Source organism: Phaseolus vulgaris, chromosome 10, assembly GCF_051622355.1.
Source record: "Phaseolus vulgaris cultivar YP4 chromosome 10, ASM5162235v1, whole genome shotgun sequence".
Classification (NCBI taxonomy): domain Eukaryota; kingdom Viridiplantae; phylum Streptophyta; class Magnoliopsida; order Fabales; family Fabaceae; genus Phaseolus; species Phaseolus vulgaris.
This window is the reverse complement of record NC_143507.1, coordinates 38968202-38989002: the sequence shown is the minus strand read 5'-3', so window position 1 is coordinate 38989002 and position 20801 is coordinate 38968202. Positions and strand designations below refer to the sequence as shown.

The 20801-nt window shown below is 34.1% G+C and overlaps 1 protein-coding gene across 1 annotated transcript; it reads left to right on the top strand.

The window, feature by feature from the left end:
* Window positions 1–201: 201 nt before the first annotated feature.
* Window positions 202–7028, top strand: LOC137819636 (uncharacterized). Its single transcript, XM_090296162.1, has 8 exons — window positions 202–339; window positions 416–583; window positions 662–766; window positions 842–911; window positions 986–1081; window positions 2298–2349; window positions 6615–6716; window positions 6973–7028. The coding sequence occupies exons 1-8, from the start codon at window positions 260–262 to the stop codon at window positions 7026–7028; spliced, it is 729 nt and encodes a 242-aa protein (XP_090152288.1). The 5' UTR covers window positions 202–259.
* Window positions 7029–20801: the final 13773 nt, after the last annotated feature.

The following is a 20801-nucleotide window of genomic DNA, read 5'->3' as shown; positions in this document are numbered from 1 at the left end:
ATCTATGCCCAAACCTCATGTAATAATTTCGTTTCATTATATTATTTTTTATTTATATTTATATATTACATATAATTTAATACAAATGTTCTTTATCTTGTAGAAACCTTTTCAGCCACCAAGTCCGGAAAAGAAGCGTGAGGTTCCATTTGACGATCCTATATCTTCCCTACATCTCATTGCTAGTCAGATTGGCAATGATCCTTTTCCAGTTCCGTGGGATAATACATTTTTTCAAATAAACACTGAACTGCCACTGATGATTTACAACACAGATTTATCAGAATTTATATCTGGGAAACAGGAGCTCAATATAAGTATAATTCAATTTTTTATGATGTAAGTATCTTTACCTATTATTCAATTTACTTTATGTTAAATTATTATTGATTATGCTTTAACTAAAAACTTGTAGGTTTTTGCATAGAGTCTGTATCACTGAGGGGAAGGAAAATATGTATGGATTCTTAGATCCTGCATATACTAATCCCGTTGGACCAAACTCAACTGAGACTCAAGCATACATCACTAACACCCTGGAAAAAGAGGGAAAACAAATTTATTTATGCCCTTATATTAATGAGTAAGTTTAATTATATGTCATCAATTATTATTATTTCATGTTTTAAATATTTACTAACTCTTTTCATTGATCATATAGGCATCATTGGCAGTTACTTGTCTTATCAATGGTTGATAAGACTGTTGTGTGGTTCTGTTCCCTACACAAGAAGATGCCCACAAAATTTAAGGATATCATTGATACGTAAGTATAGTATAAACTTAACTTTGTATGTTATTAATTAACCATCTACTAACGAGGTTTTTTTGTATTAACCAGTTCATGGCGTGGATATAACATCCTAAAAGGTCGATCCAGTTCAAATAATTTGAACTACATAAGAGTAAAGGTTTGTAATTTTTTTCTTTCTCTATTATCATTGTTTATCAATATACTAACATATTACTTTTTATTGAATTATAGTGTAATAAACAACCAGGAAGCTATGAGTGTGGCTATTACATTATGCAATGGATGATTACCATTATAAGACTAGGTGTTAAAACTGGTTGGAAAGAGGTACTATATATGTTAAATCATTTTTATAATTCTTGAACATATATATATCTAAAAACTAATTTATGTCAACTTTGCAATGCAGTTATTCACAGAAGAAACACCAATGAATGAGGAAGGCATTTCTTATGTTAGAGATTCTTGGTCCACATATTTCATTAATTTTTATAACTCTAGCATAGGTAAACAATTGTGGTTTTATTATATGTAATTTGATCACTTGTAAATGTACATTTTGATGATTTCAATTGATTACTATATTTTTGTATTTGTCTGGCTGGGTTTGATCATTATGCAGGTTATTAAAATATATGGTTTCTGCACAAAACAAACTGCACTTTAAAAAAAAATACTATTTACAAATGCGGTCATTTACCAAGACCGCATTTGTAAATAGTGAATTCACATTTACAAATGCGGTCATTTACCAAGACCGTATTTGTAAATAGTGATTTATGAATGCAGTTTTTACCAAGACCGCATTCATAAATCCTAAACCCCAAACCCACATCCCTCATTCAGAATAATATACAAATGCGGTTACTTAAAATAACCGCATTTGTAAATGGATTTATGAATGCAGTCCTATGACCGCATTTGTAAATGTCAGATTTACGAATACGTGCTGATCAAATGCGGTTCTATGACCACATTTGTAAATTTAAAATAGCCGCAATTATTTTACATTTCTGCACTGGTAGACAAAGTTGACTCTTCCAGATATCAATATCTATAGACATGTGACTTTCGAATATTAATATTCATAAGAAATATAATAAAAACAAACTTGAGTTTAAAAGGTTACGTTGTGCATATAAAAATAAAAAATATAAAAATAAGAAATTGCCTTATTTATTTTCTTATAAGTATTTTATCTATCAACTTTTAACTTTTTTTAATCTATCAGAAATTTAGAATATAAATAGTATGACACGTACGTGTGACAATAATATTATAAATTTTAACTTTTTAATCTGTATACGCGTTTCCAATAAATAGATATAATCAAAATATTGTTAGTTAGAATGATGATAATATTCTTCCGTTCAAATTAATTTTAAAAGATGAAGATGAATTATGTACTATCATTTACTATTTAGATGAAATTTAGTAAAGGTTATAAGAATATTTTTTTTCTTGATGAAGAGCTTTTAAAAAAAAAATATTTTTTTCACTCTAATTTAAGTATTTAATGATGAATAAATTTAATATATTTTAGGTTTCAAAGTTAGTTCCGAGACAGACGCTACTGCTTTTCAGCCTAGTTGGAAGTGAGTCCTCACAAGCGGGTTTCATATTCTCATTTTAACCACATTTTCAATCTTTTATTCGCATTGTTTATGTTGGTTTTGAGTTGCAGTTAGCACCATAGATAACAAGTGGTGACAAAAAAGATTAGCAACTTTCGTTGTTGTACCATGCTGCTGAACCTGTACGGTTTGTTTCTTGGAAAAATGATTCTTTCACATCCAATGATCCACCTTACACTTTGAAAATTATTTTAATATTTTATATTTTACTTTTAAATTTTTTCTATTACAAACATTAATATTTTGTTTGTTAGGAGAGTAAGTGGAGTCAAAATATCATTATTATCTTATTTCTTCTTTATGAAGCTAAATTCTAATTCTGAGTGCATATTAAAGATGTTTCACGAGAGAGAGAAATTGATGCTACTGTTCACGTTTGGTTTATTATATACTAAGATTTATCTTTATTTTAATAAATAATTCATAATCTGCTGAAAGATATTTGGATAACTAAAGTAATATTACATAAGTTTTATTACAGTTAACTCGTATCAATCATATCATCTCTAAATTTTGATCTAAATATACTTCTTTAAATTCAAACAAGTTAACTCTTCACTATCTTTCTTCTCTTCTATTTCCCTTGCCACTTCCATCCTCATCCAAACAGAAACGGAGTGCTGAAGTAGTTAATTAAAGTCCATTGAAGTGATTGGTAACAGTGGAAGCTGCACCCTCCTCGTATATGGACGTTGCACCCTTGCTTCCATGAAGTGAGTTTTGATAAGGGGAGCACATGAATGATGAACCAGATCATGAACCATATCATGAACCATAAAATGTAAATAAGAAAAGTGAAACATTCCCAAGTGTCGGGTAGCAACAGCACCAGCAAGGAAAGCAACGAGAGTGAACCGAACACTCGCTTGAGGATTTGAAAGTGATTGACTCTTGATCCTGCCTGTTGACCAAAATGTTGGAGCTTTGCCTCGTCAAACTTGGATCGACGTGTGCGCCGTGTTTGCCTCCGTCCTTCACCACGATCCACCTCAAGAACCTGCAAAAGACGAAACGGCGCCGCTGCGGCCGATCGCGCTCCGACGCCCAAGTCAGCGACTGAACCACCAATTACTTAAGAGTAAAACTCAAGAACTCTAAGGAACCGTGACCAGTTCTCTCTCAGTGTACTCAAGACTCGCAAGCGTAAAAAAACAATCTGAACGTGCGTACCTCAGAAGTTCGTTGGAAACTCTTATATACCTGGGCACTTTCTCTCTCCTGGCAGTTACACATCTGGACACGTGGCTCGCATCCAGCTGTACACGTGCCATCATCTGGAGTATCCTAGACTTGGGCGATACTTCTGACTCTTCTTTGGCTAAGTTACTTATGCATGATACTACTCAGTGCATAGTTGCCTCGGAGCGCGATCTCTTCTGGATGGCGAGTTCGGGTGCCTTCGTACACACCTTCCCTGTGGTCTCGCCGGCCGCCTTCGTGATCTGTACTACCTATTTCACTGTATACGTTCAAGTAAACTGTCCCCCGACCTCATCCTCTGGCCAGCTGGGAAGTGTCCATCTGCCTTCATCTTCGGCGATGTCCTTGTTTCGGCGATCTCTAATCACTGGGTCGCCTGGGTTCATATCTGGCGACTTCATCTTCAGCTCGGTGACCGCCGGTATAGGTATGATGGAGATCGGAGCACGCCAACTTAATAATTGGCGACTACGCAAGCCCCCCGACCTCCTTCCCTTCTGCCAACTAGGTGTCCTATCCAACACGCCTATATCATAGCTCGACGCCACGTCATTACCCCCGACTACCAGGGCGGTACAACTCTGATAGCAAAATTGAGGTTAGCCGAGAAGGTGAAGAAGCAATAAAGAACAAAACTAAGAATGGAAAGCCAAATGGTGTTTGGATGAAGGTGAAATGGGGTGGGATTTTCTGGATATCTGAGTGGGAGGAAAGCGAGAAGTACAAAGAAGATGAAGGTAACAAGAGCATCAACAGGATTTTCTATTGACATGTTACATATTTGGATATTGGCTGTGTTAAAAATCAGGGCATTACCTCCCATTCCAAATGCAGGATCAGCCATGAAGAAGTTGAAAGGTGATTTTAACAAGAGCTAAAAGAACGAGAGATTAAAGATTGAGAAGGTTATGACCTTTTTTTATAGCATTTGTGTTACCATCAATATTGAAAACATACCCCTTATATAGTAATAATTTCATATTTTAATACTTTTATATTATTTTTTAATTTAAAATATTATTATATTATTATAGAGAGGTGTGAACTTGATGTGAAGAAAAAATCTTCATTTTTATGAACACTGTATCGTGATCCTCTCACCTTTTTATAAGCACCTTATCCAGTCACCTTTTCATCAGGTCATTTATATTCTCTTTGGATCAGAAAAAAGTAAAACACATGTAATTAATAACCATTTATAATAATATTTTAAATTAAAAATAAAAAATATAATTAAAATGTTAATTTATTAGATTGTAAAGTGAGTTTTTATTACCGTTTATTGTTTTTATTTTTATTTTAATATTTTTTTCTTAATCTTTTATTTTATTACTTTGATCTGTATGTTTTTATTTTTTATTTTAATTCCATAATTTATTTTTAATAAAAAATTTATGGAATTAAAATAACTCACTAGCATCTTTCTTTACCTAACGACGCATTACTACTGATTGAACCAATAAAGTTCCTACGTAATAAAGATTCAGCTGCTTGTTTCACATATTAGCCTCTTCAATGTTTCTTGGTAGTTGGACAATGATGATATTCCCAACATGGACCCCAGTAGTAAGCCATGATGGATCTAATACCGCTTTATTAGACTTATTGACACACTAGAAAATGATCCAATGGAAAGTTTTTTAACAAATAACATCAGGAAAGGAAAGTCCGAAGAAAGAGTGTATTTGGATTTTATTTTTTATTTTTTAAATGATGTAAAATATAAGTTAATAAATTTATTTTTATTTTTAAAAATAATATTTGAATAATAAAATATATAAAATTTGTGTGTATATTTAAATTAATTAAAATTTTGTAAATGACTATATCTTTTTATTACATTATAATTTTTTATTTATTTATTTTATTAATAATATAATAAAATATTTTATACAAATTATTATTTAATAAATTTATTTAATTATTATTAATTTATATTTATTACCATTATTTTAAAATTATTAATTTTTCTAACTAGTAATTCTGATAATCTTATGTGTAGTAAATGAAATCAAATTTCTATTATAAAATGAGAGAATGATATTTAACACTAATAAAATTTTATAATCATTTTGTATGTACTATTTTACTTTTTATTTTTTTATATAATTATACAAGTTTAGTTTTTATAATGATAACATTACTCATAAAGAAAAATATTTTGAAGTCGTGTTTTTTTTCTTTTTTTGATAAAGAATAAAAATAAATTAAAAGGATCTTTAGAAGTATCCAACCGTATACAAGAAAAAAAATCAACCACTTTTGAGGTTAGGACAAATAAAAAGTATCCTGAAATCTATCAAAAAAGTTCAACCTTTACGTAATGAACTGAAACCCCTCCAAAAAAATTTAAGCTTTGCGTCGTGTTATGTTCGGTTGACTCAAAAGTCTGTGTTCAATCAAAACGTAGTAAGAATTAAACATATAAAAGGTGAAAACAGTTATGTAAAAGAGAAATGCGTTTTGAAAATGTACTTTTTGTATGTTTTATAGAAAACTATTTTTATAGAGAGACGTGTATGTCTAACATTCTTTTTGTTTTTAAAAAAGGAAAATATGTGTTATTGTATAAGTAATAAAGTGAGAAAATAAGTAAATAGTCCATGACTAGGCATATGACACTGGCACAAAAATTATAAAAGATCGCTGGTTCCGCGCTTAAACGTATTCGTAAAAAATGCGGTGACATTTTTTAAATTAATTTGATTTATAAATGCGGTTATTCAAATAGCTGCATTTGTAAATCAAAAAACATGATTTACAAATGCAGTTTTTACGTTTAGCCGCATTTGTAAATTCTTTTTACCCTAAAAATTTTACGCGCTCAACAGTTTCATAGTTTCTTTCTTGTTTGCACTCATCTCTTCTTCGTTTTCTCTTGTTTGAGAACTCATTGTTGCACTGATCGAAGGTATTTTGTTTCCATTGTTCCTCAACTGCATTGAACTTCATTGCTTTTAATGGCTTTCGTTTTTCATATTGCTTTCGTTTTTAATGGGTTTCACTTTCCATTATTGCATTTGAAGGTATTGTTCCATTGGCTCGCCGCTCCGCCACTGCTTCCGCCGCCGCTGTCGCTGTTCCTCTCTCTCCCCTTCCACTCTTCACCAACAACGTTCACCCACAAGGTTGGTTTTTAAATTTTTTAATTTTTTTTTGCATTTTTTGCATTTTGTTTTATTTATTATAATTTATTGTGTATTTTAAATTTTATATTATTTAGTATTTATTATATTTCGAATTTGTATGTTTTTTATGTATTATAATTTGTATTTTTCAAAATTTATATTATTATAATTTATAATTTGAATTTGTATGTTTTTTTATGTATTATGTAATTTATATTATTTAGTAGTTAGTTGTTACTTTATATGTTATATTTAGCAATAATACGTTCTGGTATTGAGTCCAAGGGTGTTCGACCATCGGCAAACGCGTGAAATAGAACACTGATATAAAAATTCTAATTATTCCAGAATATATAATATGGATAGAAATTGGATGAATTCTGTTCGTATAAGTGAGGAGTACGAAAGAGGAGTAGAAGAATTTATACAATTTGCACAACGTATCGCGATTAATAGTGGTCATGATGGAGCAAAGATCAGGTGTCCGTGCGTTAATTGTTTGAATGGAATGATACTGGATGTTAATATAATGAAGGAGCACCTGCTATGTGATGGGTTTCTTCGATCTTATACAACTTGGACATGGCATGGTGAATTATTAAATTTACCACGTGTTTTCGTAACTGAAGAATATGTGGGGTCCACCATGGATGAAGTAGTACACAATGATGTAGATGATGATCGATTGGAAGACATGATTCGTGATGTAGGAGTTGAGTCTTTTGCAAAAGCGCATGGATATGAAAGTATGTCAAGCGATGCAGAGACTCCATTGTATCCTGGATCAACTAACTTCACATGGTTGTCGGCGGTGTTAAGATTGATGAATTTGAAGGCAATAAATGGATGGACTGATAAAAGCTTCACGGAATTGCTTCAGTTGTTGAAGGATATGCTTCCAGAGGGAAATACTCTACTTAATCGTAATTATTAGGCCAAAAAGATTCTTTGTCCAATGGGTATGGAGTATAAAAAGATACATGCATGTCCTAATGATTGTATATTATACCGGAAAAATTTTGAATTGTTGAAAAGTTGTACGAGGTGTGGGTTATCACGTTATAAGTTGAAACAAAAAGATGATGATACTATTGAAGATATAGAAAAGCATGGACCCCAAATGAAGGTTATGTGGTATCTTCCCATCATTCCAAGGATGAAGCGTTTGTTTGCAAACCCAAACGATGCTAAGAATCTTAGATGGCATGTAGATGAGAGGAAATGTGATGGCATGTACCGACACCCAGCTGATTCTATTCAGTGGAAGAAATTTGATGATGAGTTTCCAGAGTTTGGTAAAGAATCAAGAAATATCCGACTTGGTTTAGCTACAGAAGGAATGAATCCGTTTGGTAATATGAGTACGAATCACAGTTCATGGCCTGTTTTACTAGTTAGTTACAACTTACCTCCTGGATTGTGCATGAAGCGAAAATACATGATGTTGTCTATGATGATATCCGGTCCGAAACAGCCAGGGAATGATATTGATGTATATCTAAGTCCTCTAATTGAAGATTTGAAGTTAATGTGGGACCACGGTGTTGAAGTATTTGACGGATTTGCTAATGAAACTTTCAAGCTTCATGCCATGTTATTTTGCACCATCAATGACTTTCCGGCATATGGTAACTTATCAAGTTATAGTGTTAAGGGTCATAAAGCATGTCCAATGTGCGAAGAAGACACTGCTTCTCAACAATTGAAACATGGAAGGAAAACAGTATATCTTCGGCATCGGAGGTTTCTTAGAAGTCATCATCCTTACTGGAGGTTGAAAAAAGCTTTTAATGGACACCAAAAGGGTAGTGGTCCACCAACTCCATTAACCGGTGTTGAGGTTTACAAAAAGGTAAATAACATAGACCACACCTCCAGTAAGTCAAAAAAAAGTCATATGTGACAAATATTTGGAAGAAGAAATCAATCTTCTTTGATCTTCCGTACTGGTCAAGGTTAGAAGTCACACATTGTATAGATGTAATGCATGTTGAGAAGAATGTGTTTGATAGCTTAATTGGTACACTTCTTAACATTAACGGGAAGACAAAGGATGGTCTAAATGCTCGTTTAGATTTGATTGAGATGAACATACGCGGCGAGTTGGCACCCATAGAAATGGGTAAGCGTACATATTTGCCCCCAGCCTGTTACACAATGTCAAAAGATGAAAAAATTAGTTTTTGTCAATGTCTAAAGGGTGTGAAAGTGCCACAAGGACATTCCTCAAATGTGAAGAGCCTAGTTTCAATGCAAGATTTGAAATTAATTGGGTTGAAGTCTCATGATTGTCACATCTTGATGCAACAGTTGTTGCTGGTAGCTATCCGTAGGATCTTACCAAAAAATGTTAGACATACCATAACCCGTTTGTGCTCATTCTTCTCTTCCATCTGTTGTAAAGTCATTGATCCCTCAAAACTAGATGAACTTCAAAATGAAATTGTTGTTATCTTGTGTGAATTGGAGATGTTTTTTCCTCCATCTTTTTTTGACATCATGGTTCATCTAGTGGTGCATCTGGTAAGAGAGGTTAGATTGTGTGGACCAGTGTACTTAAGATGGATGTATCATGTTGAGCGGTATATGAAAATTTTGAAAGGTTATGTGAAAAATCATTATCGTCCAGAGGCTTCAATGATTGAAAGGTACATAGCTGAAGAAAGTATTGAATTTTGTTCAGAGTACATGACAAAAGCAAATCCAATAAGTGTTCCAGCTAATTCATGGCACCACAGACGTTCTACAAGTAAATGTTTACGTGGTGTGAATATTGTAAGAAAATCTCGATCAGAAGTCTTGCAAGCACATTTGTACATATTGAATAAAACAGATGAAGTTATACCTTACATAGAAGCTCATAAAGCCATTGTGAAGGCAAATAACCCAAGACAAGCAGAGAAATGGGTCTTGATGGAACATAATAGAACTTCCATGCCTTGGTTTAAAGACAAGGTGTTCAAGGATTCAACGACATCAGAGACCTTGACCTGGTTGGCTGCTGGATTGAAGTTTGATGTCATCTCATGTACAGCGTACGAAGTGAATAATTGTATATTTTACACGAAGTCCATGGATGAAAAGAGTACAATTCAAAATTCTGGTGTTACTCTTGAAGCCGAGTCAATGCAGTTTTCGACTTCGAAAGATACAAATCCAGTACTTGGATCAATGGCATACTATGGGTTTATAGAAGAGATATGGGAGGTTGACTACACTAAGTTTTTCGTTCCAGTTTTCAAGTGTAAATGGGTGTACAATAAAAGTGGGGTTAAAATTGATGATTCAGGATTCACACTAGTGGACTTTCGAAAGATAGGGTATCGAGATGAGCCATTTATAATGGTTCAACAAGCATCTCAAGTTTTCTACGTGAAAGATCCTATGTTAGAACATTGGTATGTCGTTTTACACGACAAAAAACAAGGGGAGACCATAGATGATATTGAAAATGGTGACCCCCATTCATTCACACCAATGATAATTAATAAAGATGAAGATGTAGTTGATGATGTACATGCAACCGGTAAAGACCACAGTGAAGGAATTTACATATGAACTTTCAACCCCCATGCAACCTGTAAATAAGCATTTTAGATTTAGATTTTTATGTATTATTTTTATAAGATTTTAATTCGATGCAGATTAACTAATGTTTGTTACCTAATTTTTTTAACAGAGACATGGATGACGATCAGACCCCACTCAGACTGGACGACGCAGCAGAGGACCTACTAGATTGAAGCATCTCGCATTGAGACGTGCTGCTGGTGAGAAGAAACGTGTTGACATTGACGTCAACACTGGAGTGGCTTTTGGTCCTAAAGCAGATGAGTTTATGAGCTATCTTGGAGTTATTTCTCGTGAGAGGCTCTCCATTCTGATTAATTCATGGGATGAGGTGTCAGAGGTCGACCGGAACATGATCTGGGAGGATGTTCTGGTAAGCTTTACATTTTGATATAATGCTTTTTAATATTCATTGATTAATTTTAATTTGTTGATGTTATTTTGCGGGCAAACCTTGAAATTCCTGATGTGGAACCGCTTCGATCAAAGATTATATCCAATATCGGACTCAAATTTCGTACCTTTAAGTCAAGACTGACTTCGAGATACGTTTTGGCGACCTTAAAGACAAAAATCCATGTTTAAAGTACAAACATACTGATGAAGAGACATGACGTCTTTTTAAAGAAAGCCGTCAAAATGAGGCTTGGATGGTAAGTGAAGTAACTTAACTTTTTTTGTTTATATATCATTAATAAGTTTATCTTATTTACTTTAGTTTGTTTATTTTAATTATGACAGGATCGTCGGAAGAAAGCTCAAGAGATAGCTTTGAAGAATCTTACCCTGCACGTTTTGTCTCGTTCGGGGTATTGAAAACTTGAGCAAGCACTGATGGTGGAAAAGGAGAAATCTAAACAGGGGACGTTGTCTAAGAATGTGGAAACAGGGGTCACTTCTCCTCCATCCCCACCTTTTCGCCATGTAAAATGGAAGAGGGCCCGAATTAAGAAGTCGGGTGCACCAAGTTCTGAGCAATCCGGGGTTATCATCGAAAAAATTGTAAGTTATTTTTGTTATTTTCATTTATTTTAAAGCATTAATTATATTAATGCTTGAAAATATGATTTTTGTGTACTCTTGCAGGATTCCTTGGAATCCGACGGTAAATTTGTTGCTAAAGGTCGTCACGATATCGTGGTTGAAGCAATTGGACGACCTGAGCACTGTGGTCGTGTTCGTGCAGCTGGACAAGGGGTCGGAATTAAACTATATTTTGGAGTTTCAGAACGACAGTCATCCTCCTCCTCCAAAGAGAACGAAACTCAAATGAAGACTAAGATACGTGAAGAATTAATGGAGGAGATGAGAAAGGAGACTGATTTGATGTGGCTAGAGATGAAAAAGGAGAATGATCGAATGCGACAAGAGTTTCTATCGCAACAACTTTGTGCTGAGCCGATTGAACCCCTTGTTAGTCCCACTCCCAAGAGCACAAAGGGAAGTTGTGCGGCTCCTCCAACATCAGGGGATGATATCAATGGGCAGACGAAGGATTGTGAGCTACTGGTAGTGGGCGGCAAACTTCCTCGGGTGGTCGCCCTTGGAAAAGTCTATCAAGACGCCACCACCTTACATAACGTTCCTCTCTCCCCTGATGTGGCGAAGGTAACAGTTGAAAAAGTACGATTTCCTGATGCTCGTGTTCCACTACCTTCAGATGAGGTAACCACTGTCGCCGATGCATTTCAGACATTCGTTGCCTGGCCCAGAGAGCTCATTCGATTTATGCCCGAACCTCATGTAATAATTTTATTTCATTATATTATTTTTTATTTATATTTATATATTACATATAATTTAATACAAATGTTCTTTATCTTGTAGAAACCTTTTCGGCCACCATGTCTGGAGAAGAAACGTGAGGTTCCAGTTGACGATCCTATAGCTTCATTAGGTCTCATTGCTACTCAGATTGGCAATGAACCTTTTCCAGTTTCGTGGGATGATACATTTTTTCAAATAAACACTGAACTGCCACTGAGGATGTACAACACAGATTTATCAGAATTTATATCTGGGAAACAGGAGCTCAATATAAGTATAATTCAATTTTTTATGATGTAAGTATCTTTACCTATTATTCAATTTACTTTATGTTAAATTATTATTGATTATGCTTTAACTAAAAACTTGTAGGTTTTTGCATAGAGTCTGTATCACTGAGGGGAAGGAAAATATGTATGGATTCTTAGATCCTACATATACTAATCCCGTTGGACCAAACTCATATAAGACTCAAGCATACATCACTAACACCCTGGAAAAAGAGGGAAAACAAATTTATTTATGCCCTTATATTAATGAGTAAGTTTAATTATATGTCATCAATTATTATTATTTCATGTTTTAAATATTTACTATCTCTTTTCATGGATGATATAGGCATCATTGGCAGTTACTTCTCTTATCAATGGTTGATAAGGCTGCTGTGTGGTTCTGTTACCTATACAAGAAGATTCCCACAAAATTTAAGGATATCATTGATACGTAAGTACATTATAAACTTAACTTTGTATATGTTACTAATTAACCATCTACTAACGAGGTTTTTTGTATTAACCAGCTCATGGTGTGGATTTAACATCCTAAAAGGTCGATCCAGTTCAAATAATTTGAACTGGATAAGAATAAAGGTTTGTAATTTTTTTCGTTCTCTGTTATCATTGTTTATCAATATACTAACATATTACTTTTTATTGAATTATAGTGTAATAAACAACCAGGAACTATGAGTGTGGCTATTACATTATGCAATGGATGATTACCATTATAAGACTAGGTGTTAAAACTGGTTGGAAAGAGGTAATAACATGATATGTTAAATCATTTTTATAATTCTTGAACATATATATATATATATATATATATCTAAAAACTAATTTATGTCAACTATATTTTGCAATGCAGTTATTCACGGACGAAGCACCAATGAATTCGGAAGGCATTTCATATGTCAGAGATTCTTGGTCCACATATTTCATAAATTTTTATAACTCTACCATAGTTAATCAATAGTGTAGGTTTTATTATGTTTGATTACTATTGTAAATGTACATTTTGATTCTCTCAATTCATCTCTATATTTCTGTATTTGTCTGGCTAGGTTTGATCATTATATGCAGGTTAATTTATATGGTTTAGGGACAATACGAATTGAACTTTAAAAAAGAAAACACTATTTACAAATGCGGTTATTTACCAAAGCAGCATTTGTAAATCAAAAAGCAAAATTTACAAATGCGGCTTTGGTAAATAACCGCATTTGTAAATAGTGATTTACGAATGCGGCTATTTACCAAAGCCGCATTCGTAAATCTAAAACCCCAGCTCATTCAGAAGAATATACAAATGCGACTATTTCAAATAACCGCATTTCTCGTATTTACAAATGCGGCTCTATAACCGCATTTGTATTTCTCTGATTTACGACTGCGTGCTGATCAAATGCGGCTTTATAACCGCATTTGTAAATATAAAATAGCCGCATTTGATTAGCATTTCTGCGTAGTGTGATAGATTACTTTTATGATTAAAAAATAAAGAATTGATTTTAGAATTTTGAGGACTTAATTGTAAGAATGAAGAGAAGAGCACATTACATAGTTTAAGAAAATTTATTAATTTTTAAGGTACCTTCCTACATGACTTTCTTTTTTATTAACAATAAATAAATTAAATTAAGAAGGATGTGTGAAGACGTATCCGTATAAAAAACCAGTCCTCCTTATGGCTTAGGACAAAATAACCATTAAATGGTTATACACCCAAAAAATATTACCCAACACTAGATCAGCATTTTGACAGCACCTACACCAATTTGTAGCACATCCCTGAGAGTATAGAGCAGGGAATGAACTATAGCCACAAAGGATAACATTCAAGGGATGCGTCAACATCACAGGAAAGCTTAACAGAATGTAACAGCAACCAAACCAAGAACCTATGATGCAGTACCTAACTTCCTAGACACCATGCTGCACCATCAATCCACCACCATCCAGCCCTTACCGTGGCACACTTCTCTCTAGCTTTATATCCAACTTTGCCATCACCTTGAAAGTTAGCATTGTGCAATCTTGTGAAACTCAATCCTTAAGCTCTCTACCTTGCCCTTGCAAGCATCAAGACTCCAGCTTCGAACATTCAGATCTGCTGTGGCATCCTCAATAGAAGCGTGACGGACATCAACAATCCACCATGCGATCTGCATAATCAATTACGAAGCATAGCATAGACCCCAAATTGCATAACCAAAACGTACCAGCCAAACATTAGACCCTCCAGCGTCAGTCCGCATAACACTTAGCATCACCAGTGGCCGGATCCATAAACCACAGCCTCTGCAGAATAAGTTATACCAAAAAGAGCCACTTGCACCCTATCACAGCAATCTGTAACCAACATGTATCAAACATTTCCCCTAAAAAACCCCAGTGAGGCAAAACCCTACATGACTTATTTACTAAACTCCATTTTTGTTATGCCATGTTACAATTCATATTCAAGGAATGTGACAGAAAAAGCAAATAGTTTATATGCAATTGTAACATGTACAGATAATTTATATTCAATTGTAACATATATGCTTCTATATTTATTTATCAGCATTTTCATAAAGGCAATAAAACATTAATAATAGTACAAAGATAGGAATTGTGAAATTATATTTAAGTTGATGGGATATGTACTTAATTTTAGTAAAAAAAATTGTATGGTTATATATTTTATTAAATAATATTTTTTATAATATAATAAAAATAAAAATTATATCTCTTATATAATGTTATAGATTATTATTAACTATTTCAAGTATAATTTTATTAGTTACAAAATCTGATAATAAAACTGGTCAATCTGCAAGAGTTCTTTCATGCTTAACATCTTTGCCATGCAAAAGAAGATCTCATTCCGCAACAATTGAGTTATTTCCAGCCATCTACAGCGACTCTAAAGAGCCCTCACAGTTCCAACATCTGCCTTTTCCCTGCTTCTGCTCTGGGCACAATCAACACACTCTTAGTTCTCACAAAACGAAAAAGTAAATTTTGTTACTTTTCTTCTCTAAGCTTGTAGTTGAGCTAGACTACAAATTTCTTAGACATCCACCTTCATTTCTTTAAAAATCATTTCATTCCTTTAGTTCTAAATGCTCCATATGACAGTTATCCTTACCCATTTCCAAACTCGATTCCGTTTAACATTGAAATGAAACAACACAAACTAGTGTAAATGTAGTTTAAGATCATTGTGATATGATAGCTATATTCCCACCCATTTTGAAACCATTGACCATACCTAAATAAGCAATCTTACATTCTACAAAAACGATGATGAACTGTCTCCTTCTGTCTTGTGCTTTGATACTAAAATTTTATGTAAATTATTATCCCTATGCCATACACATAAGAAAAGGATTAACAGGACGCACTTCCAACACTCTAACAAAGCAAGACCTAGTGATGAAGCAGTAAATTAAAATCCATTGAAGTGATTGGTAACAGTGGACGCACCACCCTCCTCATATTTCAAAGTTGCACCCTTGTTTCCATGAAGTAGGTTTTGATAGCGAGGAGCACATGAATGATGAACCATAAAATGTAAATAACGAAGTGGAAGCATTCCCAAGTGTCGGGTAGCAACAGCACCAGCAAGCAAAGCAATGAGAGTGAAGCGAAGAGACGCTTGAGGGTTTGAAAGTGATTAACTCTGATACCAAAGTTGAGGTTACCCGAGAAGATGAAGAAGCAATAAAGAAGAAAGCTAAGAATGGAAAGCCAAATGGTGTTTGGATGAAGGTGATATGGGGTGGGATTATCTGGATATCTGAGTTGGAGGAAAGCGAGAAGTACAAAGAAGATGAAGGGAACAAGGGCATCAACAGGATTGGTTTCTATTGCCATGTTACATATTTGGATATTGCCTGTGTTAAAAATTACTGCAGTACCTCACATTCCAAAAGCACCATCAGCCATGAAGAAGTTGAAACGCGATTTTGACGACAGCTAAAAGAAGAAGAGATTAAAGATTGAGACAAAGGTATGCATGAGGATCAATCAAGGACCCTTTCTATAATCCAGTTGTCAGTGGACATTTAACATCAGTGTCGCTGTGTGTCGTGGGTTACCTTTCAAGGTCGTCTAGTGGTATATTGATGTTTAGGGTTGAGGGTGTGTTAATTACAGTTTTTATTAAGTGCCGGTTAGTGGTTGCGGGGGATTGACTGGAAGAAGTGCAGAAATTTTTATTTTTTTTTTATTTTTATTTTTTTTTTATCAGCAATAAAAAATCAATAAATGAGAACCACTTCAGGGGTGGTCCAACCCTTTTACAAACACACATACAATTTAACTCCTAACTCGACACCCAAAACCGCCGGTCAAAAGACCAACCAAACCAAGCGCTAACTAGCTTTACCGAATCAGCCGTATACAGGCCAAAGGATCCAGAACCCAACAGGGATAGGAAAAATAAACTTCGCGGGACTTTGCAGCAATCCAAGACCACACCTTTACTTGTGCTGAGGCAAAAACTTCTAACGCATCTGCCACTCCTCCATTAAAGACGACCGAGTTCCTATGCTTCCAAATTTCACTCACAATTCCAACCCAAAATGCCCCCCAAACATCATTAACCGAAACAGATGCCTGACTCAACCTGAATTGAATAAAATTTTGCATTGGATCCGAATGGATTACGAACGCCACTCCAAGCCACTCAAAGCAAAGGCACCATACCCTCCAAGCAAAGTCACAAACGGCGAACAAGTGACTCGACGACTCATCGACCTTCCCACACAAGCAACATACAGGATTTTCAACCACCATCCCGCGCCTTACCAAATTAACCCTAGTTGCAATCCTATTTTCCAAAACTCTCCAGGCCAAGAATACCGCAGAAGGCAAGGCTTTACACCTCCACAACCTACAGTAGGTCGGAGAGGACTCCCCATCACTAACCCTCCTTACCTTGCTATAAGCTGAGTTAACAGTAAAACTTTGAGACCCCTCAGCCTTCCAGATCCAGCTATCCACCCCTCCCACATCCATCTTCACCCCTTGCAGCAACTGACTCAACTGCTCCTCCAACAACTTCTCCCAGTCAAAGAGGGATCTACGCCAGCACAAATGCCAAATCCAAACACCATTAAACCAGTTCCCGAACTCGGCCACCTTAGCAGCTTTAGCAGTGCTAAGCGAATATAATCTCGGGAACATTCCCTTCAAAGCACCACAATTCAACCAGTTGTCCTCCCAGAATGAAATATTTCCTCCATCACCAACTTTCCACTCAACCCCATCTTCAAAACTTCTGCCCCAGCCCACCGAGGCCCAAACCTCCTTCAAGTCTCTCCACCAAAGAGAACCCCTGCAGGGTTTACCTTCCGCTCTCAAATTCCTCCATCCACCATATTTAGAGTCAAGAATCTCTTTCCACAAACCTCCCTTGGCCGACCCCCACCTCCAAATCCACTTGCCTAGTAGGGCCAGGTTAAAAGTCTTTAAGTCAATGATTCCAAGACCCCCGTAGTCCCGAGGCTCGCAAACCTTATTCCAAGAGGCCCAAGCAATCTTCCTTCTGTCAGAACCCCACCCCCAAAGGAAATTTCTTTGGATCCGAACTAACTTGTCAGCCACCCCAGATGGCAGTTTGAATAGGGACATAAAGAATAACGGAACTGAGGAGAGGACTGACTTCATCAAACAGATCCTCCCAGCCATCGACAAACACCTGCCTTTCCACCTTGACAGCTTGCCCTGAACTCTCTCTAACACCCCGTTCCAGAAAACACTGCGCTTATGGCATCCTCCTACCGGTAACCCTAAATAGACAAAAGGAGTTACCATCACCTTACAGTTAAGAGTAGCTGCAAAACGCTGAAGCAAACATTGATCCAACCCCATCCCGCCAATACTGCTTTTTAAAAAATTCACCTTAAGCCCAGAAGCGAGCTCAAAGCAAAGCAAGATAGCCTTAATATTAAAAACACTTTTGGTATTCGCTTCGCAAAAGAATAATGTATCGTCAGCATATTGTAACATACTAACATTCACCTTATCTCTTCCAACCTCCAGACTATCAATCAAATTCTTCTCTTCAGCCATCCTAGACACCCCAGCCAACCCTTCTGCAATGTGTAGCAAATGTCAGGTAATGTGTATCAAATGTCATGATCAGCGTTACATTTATAAAAATATATAATATTATTTTGCTGATAAAAACATGTGAAAAACAAACAATTTAATTTAAATTATCAGGCTAAGAATAAGGATTACAAAATTATATAAGCCAAGTTGAAATGAAATATGTTTATTATAAATAATTAATTCTCTCCAAAATATTCAGCACAATAATATATATTTGAAGTTTATTGTCCACAGCATATTAGGTGAATAAATATTTTTCCTTTATCAACAATATCTAGGTGTCTAAAATCTTGTATTCAAAATTTAACTATCATAAACAAATGATACACGTCATTTGTTCTTCGATTGCAGTTTTATTTAGCGTGTTTGGTATTTGTGCTTTAAGTGCCTTGATGTGTCGTTTGTATTTCACATTGATCCCAAGTTCAACTTTGCTCAATTCAGGATGAGTCAGGCTTCTAATTCGGTTAAATATGTGTGAAGTACAATTTGAGCGGGAGTTGTGAGTGAAATCTAGAATCATAGAAATTTTATCGTTTTCAAAAGGAGTGTGACTGATGTGTCAGAAGTGTTTGCGTTGGTGCAAGTAAAGGTTTGGTCTTGGTTTTCTGCAAAATCTAGTTCTACTTCATTTCCCTATTCTGATTGGTGTTTGAAACCTATGGCGTACATGAAGATGGTCTCTTGATGGTTTCAGGATTGTGTTTTAGGTTATGTTCTATTGATTAGGTTGGCAGTCTTAATTTAGAAGATGAATTTATATGTAACTTTGTATAAGAGTTGAAAACCATCTGAAGTGGTGTCATTATTTTATTGTTTATTACTGATAATTTTTTTAAAAAAAAAAAAAACAAATGACACACAGATTTTTTCTTAATCAACAAAAAATAAATCAATAAATAAAAAACCTAAAGGGATGCTTACAAAAAAGACACGGAGTGATGGGAAATCAAACAAAAGAGGATACAACATAACACAAAACCTTCAACATTAATTGCAAGCCATTGCAGAGGAGCAGAAGGCACCTACCAAAAGAGTCTATATATGATTTAAGATTTAAATTCTATGCGACACAGATATTAACATAACATAAGAAAATGGTGTCTCACTCAGTACAGTTGTTGATGAATCCATGGTATTTTATGTATATATAGTAGCCATTAATATTCTCGTAAATATTGTTGGAAGGTATTAATATTTATGTACCGCGCATGCAAATCAAAATCAAATACTTAATAAAGCAGAAGAAAAAGAATTTTGATTTAACACATTGAAACCTATTCTCTTTGACTTTTTTTTAATAAGAAAATAATAAGTGTATAGAATAACACATGTAAAAAAAGAAGAAAGAAAGTTGAAGCTGGATGCTCAGTGAATATTGTTTCTCTTCCCAACCACTTTGATGACTTTTAATTAGTTTCATGACGTGATTGCGTAACTGCAATGGGAAAATACGTAGAAAAGTTATATATGGAGAATTGCTATGTAATGCAACAACGGCTCAATTCCCTATTGCCCAATTTACACATTTATTTCTCTCTGTTTTTATTTTCATATCAAGCATCCTTTTATTTTATTTCTTGACTTTTTTATTTTATATTTTTTTATCTAACACCATTTCAAAAATAAATAAAAATTAATCAATTATTATATTTTTTGATAATTTTAATTTTAAGTGTATTAAAAAATAAATATTTGTATTGTTTAAAATAATTATAAATATAATTATAAATAAAGAAATGAGTTTTTTACAAAATAAAAATAAAAAATTAATAAATTAAAAATATTTAGTTTAAAATTATTTTTTTTAAAAGGAAAAAAATTAAAAATTAAATCCTACAACAACATAAAAGTTGAATCTATAAAAATAAATTAGTATTTATTTTTATTATTATTGATGATGTAATCATGTTAATTTCAAGTAAAAAATACATGACATAATTATAAAAAAACCAAAGTCAATTAGTATTAATTAATAGTGAACACACAAATAATATTGAAGTGTCTACCCTAAATGCAAAATCCTAAAAAAAAACTAATGCAAATGCTACAATTAATGCTTAAAAATGAGAAGAAAAAAATGCAAAAATAAATAAGTATAGAAAATAAAAACAGCAACAATAAAATAAAAATAAAAATAAAAAATAATTAAAGAATGACAAAAAAAATAACTAAAAACATAAAATATAAAAAAAAAATCCAAACAAGATAAAGATAAGAGATATAAGGCGATACTAAATAAGCATATGTTGATCATGAAAAGGAAAATAAATGAAAGATGATCATTCATTTAATATTTTCTTCAATGTTACATTAAATAGTTTGTGCAAAATGAAACATAATTAATGACGAGAAGTGCACAATCCAG

Bases quoted from the DNA above. Each gene is read 5' to 3' on its own strand.
- LOC137819636 (XM_090296162.1), top strand. From the start codon at position 260: ATGATTTACAACACAGATTTATCAGAATTTATATCTGGGAAACAGGAG. The intron at 340-415 runs GTAAGTATCTTT...AAAAACTTGTAG, and splicing joins ATAATTCAATTTTTTATGAT to GTTTTTGCATAGAGTCTGTA. The intron at 767-841 runs GTAAGTATAGTA...TGTATTAACCAG, and splicing joins TTTAAGGATATCATTGATAC to TTCATGGCGTGGATATAACA.